This window comes from Ovis canadensis, chromosome 23 (genome assembly GCF_042477335.2).
Source record: "Ovis canadensis isolate MfBH-ARS-UI-01 breed Bighorn chromosome 23, ARS-UI_OviCan_v2, whole genome shotgun sequence".
NCBI classification, from domain to species: domain Eukaryota; kingdom Metazoa; phylum Chordata; class Mammalia; order Artiodactyla; family Bovidae; genus Ovis; species Ovis canadensis.
In genome coordinates this window covers 46,854,290-46,879,137 of record NC_091267.1, presented here as the reverse complement: position 1 = coordinate 46,879,137, position 24,848 = coordinate 46,854,290, and the positions used below count along the sequence as shown (strand labels likewise).

Here is a 24,848-nt window from a genome sequence, read left to right as displayed (position 1 = left end):
CAGCTGAATTCTACCAAAAATTTAGAGAAGAGCTAACACCTATCCTTGGAGAAGGCAATGGCACCCCACTCCAGTACTCTTGCCTGGAAAATCCCATGGACGGAGGAGCCTGGTAGGCTGCAGTCCATGGGGTTGCGAAGAGTCAGACATGACTGAGTGACTTCACTTTCACTTTTCACTTTCATGCATTGGAGAAGGAAATGGCAATCCACTCCAGTGTTCTTGCGTGGAGAATCCCAGGGATGGGAGAGCCCGGTGGGCTGCCATCTATGGGGTTGCACAGAGTCGGACACAACTGAAGTGACTTAGCAGCAGCAGCAGCAACACCTATCCTACTCAAACTCCTCCAGAAAATTGCAGAGGAAAGGAAACTTCCAAACTCATTCTATGAGGCCACCATCACCCTAATACCAAAACCTGAAAAAGATGCCACAAAAAAAGAAAACTACAGGCCAATATCACTGATGAACATAGATGCAAAAAGCCTTAACAAAATTCTAGCAATCAGAATCCAACAACACATTCAAAAGATCATACATCATGACCAAGTGGGCTTTATCCCAGGGATGCAAGGATTCTTCAATATCCGCAAATCAATCAACCTAATACACCACATTAACAAATTGAAAAATAAAAGCCATATGATTATCTCAATAGATGCAGAGAAAGCCTTTGACAAAATTCAACATCCATTTATGATAAAAACTCTCCAGGAAGCAGGAATAGAAGGAACATACCTCAACATAATAAAAGCTATATATGACAAACCCACAGGAAACATTATTCTCAATGGTGAAAAATTGAAAGCATTTCCCCCAAAGTCAGGAACAAGACAAGGGTGCCCACTTTCACCACTACTATTCAACACAGTTTTGGAAGTTTTGGCCACAGCAATCAGAGCAGAAAAAGAAATAAAAGGAATCGAAATTGGAAAAGAAGAAGTAAAACTCTCACTCTTTGCAGATGACATGATCCTCTACATAGAAAACCCTAACGACGCCACCAGAAAATTACTAGAGCTAATCAATGAATACAGTAAAGTTGCAGGATATAAAATCAACACACAGAAATCCCTTGCGTTCCTATACACTAATAATGAGAAAACAGAAAAGAGAAACTAAGAAAACAATTCCATTCACCATTGCAATGAAAAGAATAAAATACTTAGGAATATATCTGCCTAAAGAAACAAAAGACCTATATATAGAAAACTACAAAACACTGGTGAAAGAAATCAAAGAGGACACTAATAGATGGAGAAATATACCATGTTCATGGATCAGAAGAATCAATAAAGTGAAAATGAGTATACTACCCAAAGCAATCTATAGATTCAATGCAGTCCCTATCAAGCTACCAACAGTATTTTTCACAGAGCTAGAACAAATAATTTCACAATTTGTATGGAAATACAAAAAAACCTTGAATAGCCAAAGCAATCTTGAGAAAGAAGAATGGAACTGGAGGAATCAACCTGCCTGACTTCAGGCTCTACTACAAAGCCACAGTCATCAAGACAGTATGGTACTGGCACAAAGTCAGAAATATAGATCACTGGTACAAAATAGAAAGCCCAGAGATAAATCCACACACCTATGGGCACCTTATCTTTGACAAAGGAGGCAAGAATATACAATGGATTAAAGACAATCTCTTTAACAAGTGGTGCTGGGAAAACTGGTCAACCACTTGTAAAAGAATGAAACTAGAACACTTTCTAACACCATACACAAAAATAAACTCAAAATGGATTAAAGATCTAAACGTAAGACCAGAAACTATAAAACTCCTAGAGGAGAACATAGGCAAAACACTCTCCGACATACATCACAGCAGGATCCTCTATGACCCACCTCCCAGAATACTGGAAATAAAAGCAAAAATAAACAAATGGGATCTAATTAAAATTAAAAGCTTCTGCACAACAAAGGAAACTATAAGCAAGGTGAAAAGACAGCCTTCAGAATGGGAGAAAATAATAGCAAATGATGCAACTGACAAAGAATTAATCTCAAAAATATACAAGCAACTCCTGCAGTTCATTCCAGAAAAATAAACGACCCAGTCAAAAAATGGGCCAAAGAACTAAATAGACATATCTCCAAAGAAGACATACAGATGGCTAACAAACACATGAAAAGATGCTCAACATCACTCATTATCAGAGAAATGCAAATCAAGACCACAATGAAGTACCATTTCATGCCAGTCAGAATGGCTACTATCCAAAAGTCTACAAGCAATAAATGTTAGAGAGGGTATGGAGCAAAGGGAACTCTCTTACACTGTTGGTGGGAATGCAAACTAGTACAGTCACTATGGAGAACATTATGGAGATTCCTTAAAAAACTGGAAATTGAATTGCCATACGACCCAGCAATCCCACTGCTGGGCATACACACCGAGGAAACCAGAACTGAAAGAGACACGTATACCCCTATGTTCATCGCAGCACTGTTTTATAATAGCCAGGACAAGGAAGCAACCTAGATGTCCATCAGCAGATGAATGGATAAGAAAGCTGTGGTACATATACACAATGGAATATTACTCAGCCATTAAAAAGAATACATTTGAATGAGTTCTAAATGAGGTGGGTAACACTGGAGCCCATTATACATAGTGAAGTAAGCCAGAAAGAAAAACATTAATACAGTATACTAACGCATATACATGGAATTTAGAAAGATGGTAACGATAACCCTGTATGCGAGACAGCAAAAGAGACACAGATGTATAGAACAGTCTTTTGGACTCTGTGGGAGAGGGAGAGGGTGGGATGATTTGGGAGAATGGCATTGAAACATGTATAATATCATATGTGAAATGAATCACCAGTCCAGGTTCAATTCATGATACAGGATGCTCGGGGCTGGTGCACTGGGATGACCCAGAGGGATGGTATGGGGAGGGAGGTGGGAGGGGGGTTCAGGATAGGGAACACATGTATACCCGTGGCAGATTCATGTTGATGTATGGCAAAACCAATACAATGTTGTAAAGTAATTAGCCTCTACTTAAAATAAATAAATTTATATTTAAAAAAATAAAAGAAATAAATGAAATGGAAAAAAATTTTAAAAGAAAAAAGGAAATACCACCAATATTTCTAAAACATGTATTTTTTTTTAAAAAAAGAGAAAGTTTAGGCCAAATTGGAAGATATGTACAAATAAATTTTTTTTTCTGCATAAAGATTGTTAGCAGATTCTGAAAAGCAACTGGGACCTCTGGAAAGTTAAGGTTGTACTACAAAAAGTTTTGAAACACAAAAAATGAGGGAAAATCTCTCAATTGTAGCAAAGTATTAACAGCCAAAGACTTGTCACCCCAAGTGAAGCCATCTTAGACTTTCAGACTCCAGAAGTGTAAGATAATAAATTTGTGTTATTTTTAAGCCAAAAAAAAAAAAAAAAGGAAATTCTGTCTCTGTAAGTACTCTAAGTATGGAGCATGGCATAAGGTCTGACTAAATTTTCCTCCATATCTTACTACTAGAGTAGAATTTTTTTCTCTCAATAAAACATGTTTCTTTTTGTTGTTAAAAAAAAAAAAGAGAAAGGGGACTTCCCCGGTGGTCAGGTGGTTCAGACTTCGCCATCCATTGCAGGGGGTGCCAATTAGACCCCTGGTTGGGGAGCTAAGATCCTACATCCCTTGTGGGCAAAAATCCAAAAAATGTACCACAGAAACAATATTGTAAGAAATTCAATAAAGACTTTAAAAAAAAAAAGAAAGAACTTCAACCAGAAAAAAATATATACAGGCTGCTTCAGGAATTCTAACTTGGATCTCTGGCTTCCAGAGTTTTCACAACTGTTGAGTGGGGTCTCACAATATGGAGGGGTCAGACCTTTCAACTGGTCAGACCCCAGCTACTGGGGCAGATAAAATTCAGGACAACTGAAGCTTCCATGATCTTCCAGGCAGTGTGGAGACAAGATGAAGATGTGAGCTGCAAGGGTGGTGCTTCTCAGCGTTTTTGTCATCTCTCGAAGCAGTTCTTTAAACTCCTTTCTTCAGGAAGAAAGGAAACTATACTTTTGATATCCTAGTTAGCTCAGCTAAAACTGAGGATTCTTTTCTCAGAAGATATAGCAATAAGTGATGGAAATCGTATCTAATTCTGGGCACTGGAGACTATAATCTTATAATGGTCACATGGTTGCCCAAATCTTGGAAATTATGATTAGCTCTCTTCACTTCCAAGGACTGTTCCAGCAGTCAGCTAACTTTAACCAATAGCTCTAAAAGACAGATTTCACTCACATTTCTGGGTGGGCTGTGTCCTGTCTTCTAGGTCAGGGCATCTAGGACAGGGGCTATCCAGGGGTCATAGAGGTCATCTAGGGGTGGGGGCAGGAAGGATGCACAAATACAGAGCAGGGGGTTGTATGTAGTAGGAAGAATATGGTCAGGCAAACCTTCCTACTTAGCAGGTCTATATCCCAACTCTAAAGCTAGTTTGCAGTGAAAGCTCACTTTTTTCATTTATAAAATAGGGATAATAATGCTCAGAAGGCTACTGAGATGATTAGCTAAGAGAATGAATAAGCAGCACTCGGGGCAACGCATGGCACGTTAAAAAACAATATTCAATAAATGTTCTGCTTCTGGGTTTTCCACACACAACTCCAAGGACAGACGCCTCTAGGAAAGATTGAGAGATCTGCCTATATAAAATGGCCAAAAATATCATGAAGAAAATGAAAAGATGATTAACAAACCAGGAAAAATATAGGCAACACATAAAACCGGTTGGAGTTTAATATGCTTGATGTAGGATGCATGTTTATAAATCGATGACAGAAAAACCAACTCCCCAAAAGAAAAAAGAAAAATAGTCAAATGACAAAAATAGGTAATTTTCTCTCTCCTCCTTCTGTTTGTATCTCTCTCTCATACCCACATACACACAAGAAATACCAATGGCCAATAAACATATGAAAAATTATTCAACATCCATTATACCACAAGAATTTTAAAATAAAACAATGATATACTGGACTTTCCTGGTGATACAGTGGACAGGAATCCGCTTGCCAATGCAGGGGACATGGGTTTGATCCCTGGTACTTAGGGAGCAACTAAGTCCATGTGCCCCCGCAACTGCTGAGACTACGTGCGGCAATTAGTGAGGCCCGCCTGTGCCCTGCAACAGGAGATGCACTGCAATGAGAAGCCCATGCACCGCAATTGGAGTAGCCTCTGCTCTTTGCAACCAGAGAAAGCCCAAGCACAGCCACAAAGACCCAGCAGAGCCACAAATAAATAAACAAATAATTTTAAACCCTAAGCCAATCTTTTGAAAAACAATGATATACCAAGTTTTGCCCAAGAAACTGCTGCTGCTGCTGCTAAGTCACTTCAGTCATGTCCAACTCTGTGTGACCCCATAGACGGCAGCCCACCAGGCTCCTCTGTCCCTGGGATGCTCCTCTGTCCCTGGGATTCTCCAGGCAAGAGTACTGGAATGGGGTGCCATCGCCTTCTCCACCCAAGAAACTAGCAGTTTTTAAAAAATGATATGTAATGGGGAGGGAGGTGGGAGTGGGGTTCAGGATGGGGAACACATGTACACCTATGGCACATTCATGTCAATGTATGACAAAACCAATACAATATTGTAAAGTAATTAGCCTCCAATTAAAATAAATAAATTTAAATTAAAAAAATGATATGTAATATAGGGGGTCATAAAATTAATGCCTTCATATACTGTTGTGGGATGTGTGTGTGTGTGTTAGTTGCTCAGTCGTGTCCAACTCTTTGCACTCCCATGGACTGTAACCTGCCAGGCTCCTCTGTCCATGGGATGGATTCTCCAGGGAGTAACACTGGAGTGGGTTGTCATTTCCTTCTCCAGAGGATCTTCCCAACCCAGGGATTGAACCCAGGTCTCCTACATTGCAGGCGGATTTTTTACCATCTAAGCCATCAGGGAATCTAAATTGGTATTTTTTTGGAGGCTATGTACTTTATTATTTACTATTACTGTTGATGAAGTACTTAAAGATATCTATGATGATGTTTCCACTGACAAGTGGAATAAAACTGCATTGACCTGACTGTTGATCATCAAATATTCTTCAGCCTGTAGCCCTCACCCTCCAGATACCTGCATGGTTCACACTCACATGTACTCAGATCTCTACTCAAAAGTCATCTTATCCCTGAATCCTTCTTACCCATGCCATACAAAATAACAACCATCACCCCATCACTGGCCCACACTCAGGCGCACACACATATACACACTATCCACTTATCCAGCTCCATTTTTCTCTCCACCTATCACGTCATCCATTTACATTTCATTTGTTTCTTGTCTGTCTACCTCCATTAGAACATAGCAAGGGTGTTTGTTCTGTTCCTTGTTTATCCCATACATCTAAAACAATATCTGGCTTATACAACAGATGCTCAAATATTTGCTGAATGAATCGCCATGAATTATTTTTGTAACTTAAAAAAAAAAAGGTTTCCCTGCTCTTGCTAGTTAGGTACAAAGCAACAAGATACATCAGGAAACTGAAGTCACAACCCTAATTCACATTTCTTCCTCTGTTTTTCTCAAGCCCTTCAGAGACTTTGCTCTGAACAAAATTGTTGGTGCTTACAGCTACTCAGTTTCCAAGGACAGGGATGAAAGCAAAAAATTCCTATATCCTGTCATCTGCCTCTCTAAAATGGCCCCAATGGAGGAGCTGTAACAATTTCAAATTCAATAAACATTTACAACAATCATGTTGTAACCTACAACCGTAACAACAAAAGACTGCATTAAAAAACAAACATGTTTTTCTTCAATAGACAAGAACTTAGAAACTTGAAATAGAGGCAGTTATTTTGTTTCCTATGATAATTTAATCTCTTTTTCTTATTAAAAAATGGTGCCTTCCATGTTAGAAAATTTTGAAAACACAGATTATCAAGAAAAATGTTATAATTATAATACTACTATCCAAAGACAACCACTGTTAATATTTTGTTTCATCTCTTTCCAAACAGTAGCCATATGCACATATACAAACACTTCAACAAAAATTGGATCCAACTATACAGGTTGTTTTATAACTTGCTTAACACCTTCCCATGTCAAAAAGGTCATCCCCAACTCATTAATAATTATATTCTATGCTGGCGGCTACAGTCCATAGGGTTGCAAAGAGTCAGACACAGCTGAGGGACTGAGCACACATGCATATCCCATGCTACAGCTGACCATGTAAGTTCAGCCTAGGTTTTTACTCTTCTAACGCAGTATTGATTATCCTTGACTATATTCTCCTCTCGTATTCATGATGTTCACAATATTAAGAATACATTTCCTGAAGTAGGACTGCTGTTCAAAGATACACCTATTAAAGTTTGCAACTGGTTATATAATTGCCTTCCAAGGACCTATACTGATTTATTCTCTGCTATGAACTGCATGTTAATGTCCTCCCAAAATTCATATGTTGAAATTCTAATCCTTAGTGTGATGGAGGGAGGCAGGGCCCTTGGGAGGTAATCAGATCATCAGGGTGTGGCCCTCATGATGGAATTAGTGCCCTGTAAGAAGAGCATGCCTCCTCTATTCTCTCCGCTTCATCAGTCTCTCTCTCTCTCTGTTTCTTACACACACCACCACCAGGTAAAGAAACAGCAAGAAAGAGTTCATGCATGCATGTGCGCACAGTTGCCAAGTTGTGTCTGACTCTTTGTGACCCCGTGGACTGGAGCCTGCCAGATTCCTCTGTCCATGGGATTCTCCAGGCAAGAATACTGGAGTGGGTTGCCATTCCTCCTCCAGGGGATCATCCCAACCCAGGGATTGAACCCGCGTCTCCTGCACTGGCGGCAGATTCTTTACCACTGAGCCACCGGGGCAACCCAACAAGAAAGCAAACATCCATAAACCCAGAAGATGCCTTCCCCAGAACCCAGCCACACTGGCACCTTGATCCTGGACATTCCAGCTTCCAGAGCTGTGAGAGATAAATGTCTAATGTCTGTTGTTTAAGCCCACGGTCTTTTGTGCCAGCAGCCTGAGCTGATGGAGATGCTCCTTGGCAGCTTCAACACTGCGTGATTCAACACTACGTGATTCCAAGACACTCAACAGCCTACTAGGAACAAAGGAGTACCTCCTCTCCACCTGTAATTCATAAGGTGGCACCATCTGGGCCTCCTATGCTGGTTTACCCTTGCATTGTTCTATCAAAGGAGGCAAGACAGGATTAAATCCTGAGAAGGTCCTGGCAGAATCTTAAGTCTCTGTGGTTTGAGGGCCTCTGGGGAGCTGTTAAACCAGGAAGTGCGTGTGTGTGTGTGTGTGTGTGTGTGTGTGTGTGTGTGTGTGTAGGAGGGATCTCATAGCAACTCCTTTTGAGAGAAATTGCAGACTGTACTCTGTTGAAGGACTATTTGCTACGGGGTCTGCTTTAAAAAGAGTGGTGACACCCAGTTTTTCCTACATGATTTATTAGCACAAATGCTGCATCTTGTTTGCATCGTGTACTTTTTGTTTTCTGCTTCTGCACACTCTACTGTCCCTAAGAACCCTGATGAATAAAGCATTTTGCAAGAAGCTAACAATAGTCTGTTGGCATGAATCTTAAAACTGTTGTTACTGAGATGAAGGCTAATTAAATTAAATCACTTGTTTTTCAAATAGAGCATGCATTATTGAAGGAACATCTGCTCTCTGAAAACACTCAGTTTATCTGTTCATGGGAGCCTGGCAGGATCCTTGAGCTGAATTCTTGAAAACTCTTGTGTTATACTGACACCTAGTGACCCAAAAGCTGTTTCCAAACTTGAAAATAACCCTTGACCAAGATATTAGGGAGCTTCCTTGATGGCTCAGAGGTAAAGAATCTGCCTGCCAATGCAGGAGACCCAGGTTTGATCCCTGGATCAGGAAGATCCCCTGGAGTAGGAAATGGCAACGCACTCATCAGTTCAATCCCTAGGTGGGGAACATCTCCTGGAGTAGGAGATGGCAACCTGCTCCAGTATTCTTGCCTGGAGAATTCCATGGACAGAGGAGCCTGATGGGCTACAGTCCATGGGGTTGCAAAGAGTTGGACATGACTGAGCACTATGGACAGAGGTCCCCAAATATGAAGTGAGGCAAGACAGAAGAGGTACATATCTCATCTCTAATAGATGGGAGAAAGAAAACAAGCACCTTGCTCATGCACAGGGTCCAGGGGACTGGAAATCCAAGTTAATGTGTGAGACATAACAGTCTAAGGATGTTTACATTTCATACCACGGATTTAAGAGGCCAGAAAGAGCCATGTGGACTGGGAGTGACAGTGCCACATGGTGAGTCGATCATAAATGAGTTCAGCAGATTCCTTTGCACTGAGTGGTGTGGGCGTGGCCTGCAGTGTCAAAGGTCAGAAAATCCCATCCAGAGAAAGACCAGTACTGCATGGTATCACTTATATGGGTCACCTTTTTTTAGAAAGTCAAACTTAATAGCAACTGAGTAGAAGAGTAGTTGTCAGTGGCTAGGGAGTGGGGGGAACAGCTCCGTTTGATAAAAGGACACATACTTTCAGCTACAAGGTGAATAATGTGTATTGATTATTGGTGAACAATGAACAATGTATTCTATGAGGATCTAATATATCATATAGTGATTACAATTGCTCACATTGTACCCTATAATGAAATTTGCTAATAAACTTAACTGTTCTCATAAAGCAAATAAATAAGTGAGGTGATGGATGCCTTTATTAACAGCAAGGTGGGAATCTTTCACAATGTGTGTGTGTGTGTGTGTGTGTGTAATTACATCACCACACTGTTTACCTTGTGCATGTGCATGCTCAGTTGCTCAGTCATGTCCAACTCTTTGCGACCCCATGGACTGCAGCCCACCAGGTTCCTCTGTCCATGGGATTCTCCAGGCAAGAATACTGGAGCAGGTTGCCATCTCCTACTCCAGGGGATATTGCCCATCTAGGGGTTGAACCCATGTCTCCTGTGTCTCTTGTATTGGCAGGTGAATTCTTAACTCACTGAGCCACCTGAGAAGCCCCACTATATACTCTGAATAACTTTAAATTGTATTTGTGAAGGATACTTCAAAAAAAAGCTGATACTTCAGGAAGACTTCCCTGGTGGTCCAGTGATTAAGAATCCATCTGCCAGTGCAGAAGACACGGGTTCAATCCCTGGTCCGGGAAGATTTCACATGCTGTGGGGCAACTAAGCCCACGTGCCTCAACTTCTGAAACCCAAGGGCCCTAGAGCCTGTGCTCTACAGCAAGAGAAGCCACCACAATGAGAAGAAGCCCTGTGCCACAGCTAGAGAAAGCCCACGTGCAGTAATGAAGACCAAAAGCAGCCCCCAAACGCTGATACTTAAAAATACCTTGTCCTTTTACTATCACTGGCCTCCTGGACTTCCCCCAGGTACCACCCCAATCACCAGACCAACACCAATCAGATTTTAGTCCCTATTTTATTCTTTTGGTGGTTCTTAGCATATTTCCTGAGGAAGTTTTGAAAGCTGGCTTTATTATTCCCCCAAAGTAATTCCAACATATGCATATATGTAAAGTATTCCTCTGGAGCAAAAACAACAGGGAAGAATACCAAAAACACATGAATTTGAGTGCTAACTTTCCTTCATGAGCAAAGACCACTTTTTAGAAAACTACGAGTCATTCAAAATGAAATGTCAATACATTACAACACTATCTGGGAAATTTAGACCACCAGTAGCTTTGACAAACATGGGCTAGCTCACTGAAAAACCAATAAATAATCGATAATTTAAAAGAAGCACAATCTCAACCCTAGCTGGCTGTCTCATTGTTCATTTCTTTATGGACAGGGCTGAGTTAATTTGCAGGTTTTATCAAAGATATTTGTTAAGGTTCTCCAGCAAAGACTCTCAGTGCACAATTAAGGGGTGGGGGCTTCTTCATCTATTAGAAATCTCTGGTCACAAAGATATTATGACACACGTTGTTGTTTTCCTAACGTAGAATTTCTCTTAACTGAAAAGCTTGAGAGTCAAACTTTTTTCTCATATATATTGTGGACAAAAAGTGACAAGTAAGCTAAAGGTTACTCTCAAAATATTTTTATTTAAATATACAGCCTAGTAACACAGGAGCCAGGAGATGACATCTAAAGTCTCCAGTGAGAGACTTCCCTGATGGTCCAGTGGTTAAGAAAGCGCACTCCCATCACAGAGGACATGGGTTCAATCCCTGGTCAGGGAACTCAGATTCTGGATGCCCCAAGGTACAGCCAAAATAAATAAATAATTTTTAAATAAAATACAGTCTCCAGTGAATTTACAACTTAGTCTGTCCTCAGCAGTGGTTCTAGAATCTAACAGAAGGACATAGTCTCGCTGTGCTACGATGTTGTCAGCTGAAACAGGTCACAATGTTCATTCAGGATAAAACATTTTGTAAATACAGAAAGCTTGCACTCAGGCCTTCCAACATCTGCTAGAAAACTCACTGCAATGTTCTGCAAAGGTCTGACAACAGCAGAAGCCACTGTAGAATGAGAAGCTTGTGACTGAAAACCAGTGCTATCTTTCCCAAGATAGAGCCTCCCAGGGTATCATCCAGCACCCGGTGATAACAACTGGGTGCTGGGCAAACATCCTGGGAGAAGAACGATTCCATCGGGTCAGTTGGTGGAGTCACTACATGACATGGCCAGAGGCTGACCCACACAGCAGTCATGGCTCTCTGCAATGGAAGAAGCGTGGTGCTAGTTTCTGTGACTTGTTTGAGAGGGAATCTAGGATTCTCCTGTACTCCCGGCTACAAGGACAGTTTAAATGAACTCTCAATGGCATAGGCTATTAAAGACCAATTTGGAGAGGGTGGGATGAATTGAGAGAGTAGCACTGAAATATATACACATGGTGCATGCATGCTAAATCACTTTAGTTGTGTCCTACTCTTTGCGACCCTATAGACTAGACTATAGACCGCCAGGCTCCTCCGTCCATGGGATTCTCCAGGCAAGAATACTGGAGTGGGTTGCCATGTCCTACTCCTGGGGATCTTCCTGACCCAGGGATCGAACCCATGTCTTTCATGTCTTCTGCACTGGCAGGCAGGTTCTTTACCACGAGTGCCACCTGGGAAGCCCATACACATGGTAAATATATATACTTACCATGCGTAAAATAGATAGCTAGTAGGAAGTTGCTATATAACACAAGGCTCAAGAGGGAGAGGATAATATGTATACTTAAGGCTGATTCACACTGTTGTATAACAGAAACCAACACAACATTGTAAAGCAATTATCCTCCAATTTAAAAAAAAGAAGGACCAATTTGGGGCCTGCCCTCCATGGGTGAGGGGCTTTCCTTGTGGTTCAGCTGGTAAAGAATCCGCCCACAACATGGGAGACCTGGGTTTGATCCCTGGGTTGGGAAGATCCCTGGAGAAGAGAAAGGCTACCCACTCCAGTATTCTGGCCTGGAGAATTCCATGGACTGTATAGTCCACGGGGTCACAAAGAGTTGGACACGACTAAGTGACTTTCACTCTCACTCCATGGGTGATGGGGATGTCCATGATGTCACTGGGAACTCCAAACTGTCTTCCTGGGGTTGTTTCCTTTCTGAGTAGAGCCCAACCTATACCATCTCTGCACAAGTCCACAGTCACACAGCAAACAAGTCCAGTCACACAGCAAAGCTGGACTTTGGTTCTCTGCTGACATCATCAGAAAGCCAAGCCTGGTAGGAAACAGCAGCCACAGCAAACACAAACCCAGTTCTGCCCAGCCCATGAACTGCCCTGGTCCTGGGTCCCTGCCGCTTGCTACCTGGTAACACCCTTCTGTCCAGGGCCCGGGGTGACTGGAAATTCTGAGCTGTGACACCCGTTATCAACCACAAAACCCACTACAAACTAAGACACTAGAATCTTTCCCAAGAAGCTTAACTGGGCTGATATCTTGTGTGTGGCTGTGAAACCACCAAAGAAGTCCAGGGAATAAAACTGAAAAAAGTCTCTGGGAGCTTTAGCAAGGGGACTAAAAAGAAATATGATGACGGCTCTTCTGAGATGGGTAACACCTAACATCATGTGTATTCAAGGGACAGCAGTGTCTCGTGGGTCTCAAACTTCTCTGTTGAGAACCACTTCTTTCAAGGAAAGAATCTTGAGTATCTTTGACTTTACTAAGCTCTACTGGTCATTTTCCCCTTCTCTCCTCCAAAAAAAAAGCAATAAAAATATGAAGAAATCCATCAACAGATAAATGGATACACCAAATGCAGGATACAATGTGGTATAAAAACAAAATGTGGTCTATATACACAACGAAAAGCCTTAACAAGGAAGGAAATGTTGACACAATCTTCAACATAGATGAAGCGTGTAGGTATTATGCCAAGTGAAGTAAACCAGTCCCAAAAGGACAAGTACCCAGAGTAGGTAAATTCATAGAGACAGAAAATATAACAGAGCTTTACCAGGGCCTGGGGTGGGTAGAGAGAGAGGGGAGCTATCATCTATTTATTTTTTATTTTGCCAGTCTTCGAGGTATGTGGGATCTTGGTTTCCTCACCAGGGACTGAAGCCATGCCGCCAATAGTGGAACCATGGAGTCTTAATTACCAGATCACGAGGGAAGTCCTGTAGCTATATTTTTTAAGATTTTTTTTTTAATGCCAGAGCTATGCCATGTAATGGGTACAGAGTTTCTGTTTGGAATGATAAAAAGTTCTGGAAATGGATGGTGGTAATGGTTGCACAATATTATGAACGTACTTAATGCCACTGAACTATATACTTTAAAACTATTTTAAAACAGTAAATGTTATGTATCTTTTACATGCCAAAAAATGTTCAAGTATGAACAATGGCATTGCTTTTAAACAAATATGAGTAAGGTAATATTTCCAGTCCTGTGCTCAGTCACATCTGACTCTGAAACCCCATGGACTGTAGCTGGCCAGGTTCCTCTGTCCATGGGATTCTCCAGGCAAGAGTACTGGAGTGGGTTGCCACTTCCTTCTCTAGGGGATCTTCCCAATCCAGGGATTGAACCCGTGTCTCTTGAGTCTCCTGCACTGGCAGGCTGATTCTTTACCACTAGTACCACTTGGGAATCCCTAGGTAATGTTTAAATGACCATTGTGAACAAGTAAATAATTCTCATCAGAAACTACAAGTTAATCATAGTCAGGAATGCTGTAACAGTGGAAGAACCCATGTTGATCAGCCCTGGTAGACCCTAGTCCAAAATCTGACAGCCAATTCTCTTGCTTCTGTGGAGGAATACATTCAACTATTCAGAGTCCAAATGCTTTATTATTTAACTAAATCATAGAACTATCACACGCTTTGTGAATTCAGGGCCCACATTTGTTTAAATGGAGACCCAGTTCTCACTGAACTATCCACCATAGTAACGGAGTATAAGACATATGCTCAATATGTATTTTATCAAGTAGAGAACACTCTATCATGGAAATGCAAGAGTATGACTTAATGAACTATTCCTTCAGATTAGTTAAGCATCTCATGTGGGATATTCTTTCAGAACATGAACTATGATGTAATAGGGTCAGGGAAATTGATCCACACCCAAGTTCCCAGGGCCTCACCTTTGTCAAACCTCTTCAGATCAGTATTTTGCTCTCCAGTTATATGTTTTCAGGAGAAGCCAAAATTATTAATATTTTTACTGGTCTCATTCCCAAAGCTTCTCCAGTATGCTAAGCCAAGGGGTGACTTAGCAAGGAAGCAGCTTTACCTTCATGGAGAAGGTGGGCAGATAACTCGGACCACAAGGCAAATGACTTAGCCTGATCATTCAACTGGGATATTTACCTAATTTATGTAAATCTTAACTTCATTTTCTTTTCATTTTCTACATCATTTCAGGTGAGGCATGATGTTCTCAAAGAATCATGAGGCTTTACCTATGTGAGGATTTATCTATGATTCACATAGCCAATTCAGATGATCATTTTGGCTGAAAAATATCATGGTCTTTAACATTTCTTTTAAATCTATTTGAAAAGCGGTCTTAATAGAATCATAACAACAATGTGTGACTGAATTGGACCCTGGATCAGAATTTTTGTGGAGAGGGTTATAAAGAATATTATTAAGGAAACTGGCAAAATAAATATTGGTCTACAGATGAGATAACAGTATTGTATCAGTGTTAATCTCCTCATTTTGATAACTACAGAAGTCATGTAAGAGAAAATCCTTGCTCTTAAGAAATACACACTCAGCAATTTAGAATTAAAGAAAATCTGCTATTTACTTTCAAATAATTCAGAAAAAAATTACTGTATACATATATATGTATATATCAAGAGAAAATGATAATAGAAGCAAAGTAAAATAGTAATTGGGAAATCTGAATAAAGAGCATGGGACCTCTTTATACCACTTTTAACTGTTTTGTAAGCAGGAAATAATTTTAAAATAAAAATTTATCCCCCAAATTTAAAGTTGATTTAATAACTTACTCATAGTGATCCTATAATCTAAAACAAAGTCAAATTAATATGGCATTATAATTTTTATATCTCAATTTATTTTAACATTACATTAGTGGCACTAACCAGGAAAACTCTACTTGAGTTCTACTTGATTATAAAGCCATTGAATCTCAAGATTAGAAGGGAATTAAGAGATCATACAACTCAAATAAACATGAGTATTTCCCAATGTAACACCATGCAATACAAATAACATACAAGGAAGCAGGGAATGAATCATGAATGAGGCACAGAAGAGGCAATTCTACCTTGAACGGCTGTTGATCTCCACCCAGCCCAGTTTCCATGACACATGAAGCAAAAGTCCACCAACCAGTGTCTGCCACCTGAAAAGGAAAAGGGCCAAGGTGAATTTAAGAGTGCCACGGTCTCATGGTTCACCCCCACAGATGTGTTGACTGACAAATACACATATGTGAGCCTTCTTACAACTCTTTTCTACCACTTTCTCCTAACCATCACCCCAGCTCTAGACCTGTCCTTCTCGACCTCCGCTATTCCCCTGAGTCCAGCTGTACCATTCCCTGCTGACACTGACCATCTCCTCTTCTTATTCTAGACTTTTCCTGAACAATCTCACCCACTGCCAGCACGTCTCCATGACCTTGCACTGGTGAGTCCCAAACCCCCCTTCTCACAGGATACAGCCATCCTGACACCTACCCCCAAGCTCCTGAGGATAAAACATAACCTGGAATTTCCCCTTCCCCATCCTGACCATCCTCCTACTCTTCCTAATCAGCCAAACCAGAAACCTAGATGTCATCCTAGCCCTCCTCTGCCATCACCTCCCTCATCGACTTACAAAATCCTGTTGACTTTATCCCCATAACAGCTCTGAGACCCGAGGCCTACCCTTCCATCCCTCTGCCTAATTCAACCCCCCATCATTCCACATCTAGACCACAGCATCAGTTCCTTAACGGGTCCCCTTTCTCTCCAGGGTTGCCCTGTACTGTCCATTTTCCATGCTGCAGCCAAAGGGTTTGTTCTAAAATGCAAACCTAATTGTGCTCCTCACTTGTTTTAAGAAGAGTTGATTCCTCCTGATGCCATAGGCAGCAGCTCTCAGCCCCCTTGCTACACCAACACACCTGGGGACAAGAAGTTCTCAGGAGACACATTTCCTCAAGTGCAAAGTTCAGGTTGCGGGGTTGGGGGCACAGGTAACAAAATAAACACCGCAGAAAGCACAGCAAAACGCCAAATGAATGATGGGTATTATAGGGTCTTCCCTGGTGGCTCAGACAGTAAGGGAGCTGCCTGCAATGCTGGGGGCCCAGGTTCAATCCCTAGGTCGGGAAGATCCCCTGGCGAAGGGAATAGCAATCCACTCCAGTATTCTTGCCTGGAGAATTCCATGGGACAGAGGAGGCTGGCTGGCTACAGTCCATGGGATTGCAGAGTCAAACATGACTGAGTGCCAAATGTGTGACAGGTACTATAGGCCCAACTTGATCCCATTCTGCAGTAACTGCTTTTACTCTATTTTTGCTGAGTCATTCGTAAATTTCAAAACCTTATTTTTAGTTATGACTTGAGACACCTCACCTCCAGAGGTGATTACAACACATCCACGCGTTGGGACATGACAGTGGAGAACCCCTGGCCTAAAGGACAAAGTCACTTGCATGGGACACACAAGCCTCCCAGGACCTGCAGCCGCCCCTCCCAGGGTCAACTCCTGTTCATCCGCCAGTGGCAGCCACATTCCAGCTACACTGAACTGGCCACAGTCTCAGCAATGTGCCAGGTTATTTCACACTTCTTAGAGTCTGCACATGTGGTCCTCTTGACCCATAACGTCTTCCCATCTCCTCTGTGTTGGAGGACACCTGCCCATCCTATAAGATCCAGGTTTTATGTCTCCCTTGTGGAGCCTTCAATGACTCCACCAGGCAGCATGGAAATACATGGGGTTGTGTCCTCCAACAGCTTGGTCTAGAGCAGTGGATCTCGATCGTGTGGATCTTCCCCCCAGGGGACACTTGGCAGTATCTGGAGACATATTTGGTTGTCACAGCTGGGTGTGAGGGAAGCATTGCTACTGCCATCTGATAAGTAGAAGCCAGGATGCTGCCAAACACCTTGTAACATGTTGGACAGCCTCTCAGAAGAGTTTACCAGATCAAAACATCAATAGTGCTGAGGCTGAGAAACCCTAGCATAGTGGGAAGTAAGCACATGAACTGGTAAATACAATAAGGTGTGATAAAGTCCTAAGGGGAACAGTACCAGGTAGCACAAAACACCCTAGCAGGGAGCAATTGATCTAGTCTAGGGAGCTGAGTAAGTTTTCCTGGAGAAAGTATTGGGTTGGCCAAAAACTTCATTCGGGTTTCCCATGCAACATTACGAAAACCCAAATGGGCTTTTTGGCCAACCCAATAAATCTGACCAGATGCCTGTTCAAAGCAGGAGGCCCAGAATGCACAATGGCTCACAGGTGAGAGAGAGTGGCTCCAGCAAAGCTTCTTGTTGTTGAACTGCTCAGTCATGTCTAACTGTTATGCCACCCCATGGACTGTAACCGGCCAGGCTCCTCTGTCCATGGGATTTCCCAGGCAAGAATACCGGGCCCTTTCCCTCTCCAGGGGATCTTCTTGACCCATGGACCAAACCTTCGTACCCACATTGCCTACTTCGCAGGCGGATTCTTTACCACTGAGCCACGGGGGAAGCCCACAGAGGAGGAGGGTAAAAAGTAATTCAGGTGACAACAACATCCTCTCCCACCTAAATTCCCTAAGTCCCTCGACCTGGACAGAAGTGAAAGGACACTCAGGGTCAGAAAAGGAGAAAACAATATCCCAGCTTTATTGACCAAAACATACACAATCATGGATGATATCTTTTAAAGTTTTGCTATGAACTACTAGGGAGAAACTTGACAGTGATTGCAAAGTTCACCCGAAACAACATATTGGTGATAATAAAAGGAACAAAAATTCAAAAGCATAAAACAGTAAGTGATGATAAATCTTCTCCCTTTCCCTGCCTGCTATCTGCACCATGTCCATCTTTCCCTATGGAAACCACTCTTACTAGGGGCTTCACCTTTTTAAGATTTTTTTTTTTTTGATGTGGACTATTTTTAAAGTCTTTATTGAATTTGTTACAATATTTTATTTGTTACATAAAGTGGAGTCACCAGGTGAAGACCCTATAATGCCCATCATTCATTTGGCCTTTTGCTGTGCTTTCTGTGCTGGGAGGGGAGGGGTGTTTGTTTTATTTATGTTTTGGCCAGGAAACATGTGGGGTCTTAGCTCCATGACCAGGGATCAAACCTGCACCCCCTGCATTGGAAGACACAATCTTAACCACTGGACCACCAGAAGTCCTCTGATTTTTTTTTTTTCTTTTTTTTTTTTGGCCACACCATGCAGCTTTAAGATCTTAGTTTTCAGACCAGGGACCGAACACGGGGCCACAGCAGTGAAAGCACTGAATCCTAACCACTGGACCATCAGGGAATTCCCAATCTTTTTTTTAAATGAGGAAAACATACACGCATTTCTAGAATGGTAGTATACTACACTGTTTTGGACTTTCTCTTGTTCCCCATTAAATGGGAAACAAAATCTTGAAGATCTCTCTTTTTCAATACACAAGAGTTTCCTTACTTTTAAACGTTTGAATGGTATTCCATGAGGAATACAATATAATTTATTTAATTGATTCTATATAGATGAAAATTAGGCTGATTAAAAATGCTTGTCACCAACGGCTGCAATGTTTCACATGTATATCTCTGTACATATTTTGTTTAAATAATGCAAGTAAATCTGTTGGGTAGATTCCCAGAAGTGGAATTGCTGGATTGAAGGATTCAAACCATTGCCATATTGCTATATTTTACCAAAATGCCAATCACTGACATTGTGCCAATTATCAATAGTTTTCCATCTATAATCAATGTATGACAGCATGACAGGACCTGCTTTTTTTTTTATTGTTTTGCTGTGGACCATTTTTAAAGTCTTTATTAAATCTGTTACAGTACTGATCCTGTTTTTTCAGGTTTTGGCTTTTTGGCCAAGAGGCATGTGGAATCTTATCTCCCCAACCAGGGATCAAACCCACACCTCCTGCACAGGAAGGCGAAGTCTGAACCACTGGACCACCCGGGAAGTCCCTAGAGCACCTACCTGCTTTCTACATCCTCATCAACACTATATTATCAAACTTTAAAATTTTATTTTTCAAATCTTGTTAGTAAAAATATATCTAAATACAGTATAAAATTATATTTTCTCATTAATGAAGAATAGCTTTTTATATGTTCAAGAGCCCTTTGTAGGCAGGACTTTTTGGGAAATAATTGATGCTTTATTCATGGTGAATACTCTATGGGCATTTTAAAAGGGGGCATAATCTCTATTTTCAAGATAGTCAGTCTGATATTTATTAATTGCACTATTTATGATTTTTTTTTTCTAGTTTTTTTTCTAGTTTGTCCAATTGATCCGTCATGGGAAAAAATAGCAGTAAGTTTGTCTCCTACTAGTAGTATGTTTCTATTTATCCCTGATATTCTTGCCATTTTTATTTGACAAAAGATGATGCTCTGTTGTTTGGTTGACAGATATTCATTCCTATTTCATTTGCACTTTGAACTCCATGCTCTAGCATTACAAGGCGTCTTTTCATTTTGAACTGCATTGCTTAGCATTGTAACACATATTTCTTTGTTTACTTAATGATTTTTGTCCTGAATTCAACCTTGACTGATATTAAGATGTCTATCCCTGCTTTTCTGTATCCATTTGTGATACTTAAAAAAAAAAAAAAGGAAGAGGAGAATGAAGGATGGTGTGCTCTATCACATATTTAAATGCTATAATAATGAAAACAATTTAGCACTAGCCCCTTTTCATAAAAGCTGACAAATAAGCGCTCAAAAATAGACCCTAGGAAAATGACCTCACATATGATATTAACAACATAAAAGCAAAATGAAGGATTATATAACAAAATTTAATAAATGGGGCTAGCATAAATAAAAAGCATGAGGAGGACAATGATCTCTTGACACTGAACCATACACTAAAATAAACAGATAATAATTAAGAACTGAAAAAAGTTTTAGTGACATATAGGTGAATATCTATATGATATAGTGATGAGAAGAATAAGCATATAAGCAATGGTGCATGCTAAGTCACTTCAGTCATGTCCGACTGAAATGTGACCCCATGGACTGTAGCCCACCAGGCTCCTCTGTCCATGGGATTTCCCAGGCAAGAATACTGGAGTGGGTTGCTATGCTCTCCTCCAGGGGAATCTTCCTGACCCAGGATCAAACCTGCATCTCTATGTCTCCTGCATTGGCAGGCAGGTTCTTTACCACTAGTGCCACCTAGGAAGCCCCTAAAAGCAATGGTAGCTATCACAAAAGAAACAATCAATATAAAAATAAAATATTTTTTTAAAAAGCTGGGGGGCGGGTGGTTAAGGTAACAGAGGGAAATGTGAGCGCCAAAGCACTCCATGCTGTTGCTACAGTATCTACTCTATTGACCTGACTCTACAGCATTTTCTGTCTTCTTCCTAATAATAGCATCCCTCAGTTTACAAAACTACATTCTGGATTAATCTGTGTTTCTCTCTGCTGCTTCATTCCTATGTTCAAACAATGAATTGTCTATAATGTTACTTAAAAAGTCCAAATAATCAAAATAATTATAAACAAAATGAAACGGCAAAGAATAAATTAAAAGGGGGCAGGAGGAGAAGGGGACAACCGAGGATGAGATGGCTGGATGGCATCACTGACTCGATGGACGCGAGTCTGAGTGAACTCCGGGAGTTGGTGATGGACAGGGAGGCCTGGCGTGCTGCGATTCATGGGGTCGCAAAGAGTCAGACATGACTGAGTGACTGAACTGAACTGAACTGAACTGAACTGAAAATAAAAGGATAAGAAACCAATGCAATACTATAAAGCAATTATCCTTTAATTTAAAATAAATAAATCATAAAAATAAAAAGATAAAAGGCAAAAAAAAAAAATTCACTGAAAAAAGAGATACAAGTGGATAACATAAGAAAACCATCCAACTTCATGAATAATCTAATAGTAAGACAAAGCAATGTGCTATTATTTTTTGCTCATGAAATTAGCAGAGAGAGGAAAAAAATGAGCCATACTTTGAGCGCAACTCAAAACATCATAGAAACTTTCACACACAGGCTGGGTTACAATGTAAATTGATAAAACAATTCTGAAAAAGAAATTTTTAATATTCAAGCAGTCGACTAGAGAAGTTCATGTTCTTTAATCTAAATTTAGTCCAAAGAAATAGAAATTTGGCAGATTTGAATGCAAAAAAATGTCTGATAATATTGCTGTGTTTATACCCCCTCAAAGGGGGCACAATTTAAATGCCATTAACAGACGGACTAAATAAATTACAGTATGTCTATCTAATGGAAAATCTAGTTGGACATTTCCTACAAATGTATATAAAAGATACTCACCCTTGGAATAATGTAGGGTAGGTAAATTTCAAGACAGACAGGACATACTGAAAAACAAATATCAAATTAATGGACATTTTCAAATTATAGAGAATTGGTAGACCATATAATCAAGGAAAGCCTTACTAAAGAAACATAAATACACTCAAGTTTCAAAAAGGCCTTTTTTATCCCTCCCCAAAGAAATCACACAGTGGGGAAAAACAATGACCTTCCAATTTATACTAAAGAGAGGGGCTAAGGGAAGTCAGACAGAGAGACAAGTATCATACGCTATCACTCATATATGGAATATTTTTTTTAATGACAAATGAACTTATAAAACAGAAACAGACTTACAGATATTGAAAAGAGAAACCTGTGGAAGAGGGATAAATCAGGGCTTGGGATTAACATACACATATATAGGAAATAGACAACCATCAAGGACCTACTGTAGAGCACAGGGAACTCTACTTAGTATTCTATTCTTTTTTCTATATGAAAAAAGAAGCTGGAAAACCATGAGCATATGTATAACTCAATGACTTCACTGTACAACTGAACCTAATACAACACTGTAAAACAACTATACTCCAGTAAAATTTTTAACAAGGGGGTGGGGGAGCTGCTTTCCCCAGGGTCACCAGAAGCCTGACCACCTCTCAGCTGGGGATGGAACAAAGTGGGCCAGATACTGTGGACAGCTGATCCTGCTCAGCATTCCCAGACCTTGGAAGTGCCATGCTATAACTGTGGCAACTCCAGAGTAAACTGGAAAAAACCCTGGACACAGTCGGTTTTCTCGGAGTATCCACTTTATCTATTGCCCAGTTTACCTAAAAATTCACTGCCTTCTTTGTTTATCATCCTATTCATTCTTTCCTTTGTTTCCTTTCCACTTTTGTTTGGTTGGCATTCTTGGGGTTTTTTTCCTAACTAATTCTGCTCAGGTATCTAACACGTTAGGTGTGTTTTTTTAAGTTTGTTTTTTCTTTTTTTTAAAGCCAATTCAACTAAGATCAACTTGTATTTCTATTATGTCTTTTAACCAAATTTACAGCACATTATGAACAGGAGAACTGTATTTTGTCTTTCTGGGTATCTTTTTCTATTTTTTCTATGATGGAACACTTTAAGAATTTTTTAAAAGCCTAAAGACCATTAAATGGCTTTAAGCAAGGACTCCACTGATTCGTCACATGATCTGAAAAGTGCAATAGACTGGTGTCATGCAAGTTTACATTTCTGTTTTTTCCCCCCCATGGATTAATCAACCTGTAATTCCCCTTGTATGAATTCCTAAATATCACAGGTGTAGTTACCTGCCTGTGCTCTGGTGTATGTATCCTAGAGACGGACCTTCATTCTTCTTTGAAGCCTATTTACTCACGTTGAGTCAATATGTTCCTCTCCACTTTCCTCTGATATTTTATTTGTAACATTGAGACAAGGGAAGGATTATGTTAGCATCTGGACCATGTCTTCCATCATCCTGAACAACCTTCATGAAGACAATAAATGCTCATTCATTGCTATTTGCTAGTAGTTCTTTTCCAGAGAAAGAGGGTTTTTGGTTTGCTTTTTTTTTTGTCCCCCAAGGGGGAGTGGAAAGAGAGTAGCAGAGACTCTACAGTGGGGAAAGGTGGTCCTGAGCCCCCTATCATCCCTTTGGCTTGGCGTCTACCCCAGAGTCCAGGACAAGGGGTGATATCCCACACTAGCTCACAGGGATCTAACATTTCTCTACATGGTACCAAACCCAAGGCTCCCTCCTAACAAAACAAAAACATAGTACCACTGATTTTCTGACTTTTCATCAATAGGGTTTTATGACATTAAACAAAATTAAATTTACATTTTATTTTTTAATAATTTCATGAAAAACTCTTCAATATATTCGAAATGCCTGGGATGGAGCCACAAGAAAAATAGGTTTGAGAATCAATGGTGTGAGGCAGAGATGGAGATGGACTGATATCTTCTATTTAAAGGCTTCTGGAACCTTGGTGGTTCTGGGGCAGGGGTATGTTTAGAAGAGAGAGCAAAATGTGCGTGATTTCTTCTCCTACTCTTCCTCCTACTAGAGGGTACAGGGGCCAACAGCTTTCCCCTTCCCGAAAAAGTAGTCCACATATCCAAAGATGAGGTTCCTGGGAATTCACCAGTCAAAAATCCAGTTTCCCCGTAGATGTAAAGGACGTATCACAGCACGAGAAACGAGGACAGTACCGTCCAACAAATCTTACTTCTAAAAGAGCATCGTGCAGAATTGTTTTCTTCTCCATCACCATCAGGAACAAATCAGATAAAAATCGGGAGGCAGTATTTGGTCCACACACGATCTGGGGACTCAGATCCCCCATGGGCAATCATCACCACCCCGCACCCGCCCCTCCTCACCTTGTTCGTGAGGTAAGCAGCCAGGTAGCATGTACAAAACGTGAGACCGACCAGACACTTCCTCATGCACATCTGTTAATTTGCGCCCCTTCCCAGGGACACCCCCAGAAGCCCCACTGCCGCCACCAGAGCCGGGCCACAGCCCTTGCCGCCCGCCACGTGGCTGCGAGCTCCGCCAATCGGCGCAGCGACCGCCCCCGGTGCCTGCCTCTTAAAGGGGCAGCGCCTCCTCAAGAACTCCCAGCCTCGCGGTGGGCGGGGCCGGCTCTCCAGGATGTGGAGGGAGGAGTAAGGTTCACTAGAGCTGTGACCACCTGTAGAGCAAGAACGGGTAGTCCTTGTAAAAAGGTAGAAAATGGTATAAGAGGGGAGAAAAGCAGCTGACAGAACAATTCACAACAGTCTATTAGCACTGAAAGAAAAATGTTCAGAGCTAGCCCACTGAATCGTGAGCAAACTAAATGAAAAG

The 24,848-nt window shown here is 41.0% G+C and overlaps 1 protein-coding gene across 7 annotated transcripts in view; it reads right to left on the bottom strand.

Moving 5' to 3' along the window:
* Nucleotides 1–24,585, bottom strand: part of TMEM241 (transmembrane protein 241) — a 116,520-nt gene extending 91,935 nt beyond the window's left edge. For 5 of the 7 annotated variants that reach the window (XR_011252400.1, XR_011252402.1, XM_069569027.1 and 2 more), the window contains exons 1-3: nt 24,380–24,581; nt 21,998–22,044; nt 15,763–15,840 (exon numbers count right to left, since the gene is read on the bottom strand). Coding sequence is in view for 4 of the 7 variants with exons in the window: in XM_069569027.1 (XP_069425128.1) it covers nt 15,763–15,840; nt 21,998–22,044; nt 24,380–24,451 (197 nt within the window). In the remaining 3 variants the exon portion in view is untranslated. Of the gene's footprint in view, nt 1–15,762; nt 15,841–21,997; nt 22,045–24,379 lie in introns of all 7 variants that reach the window. The other 2 variants (XR_011252401.1, XM_069569026.1) reach the window with 2 other exon arrangements.
* Nucleotides 24,586–24,848: the final 263 nt, after the last annotated feature.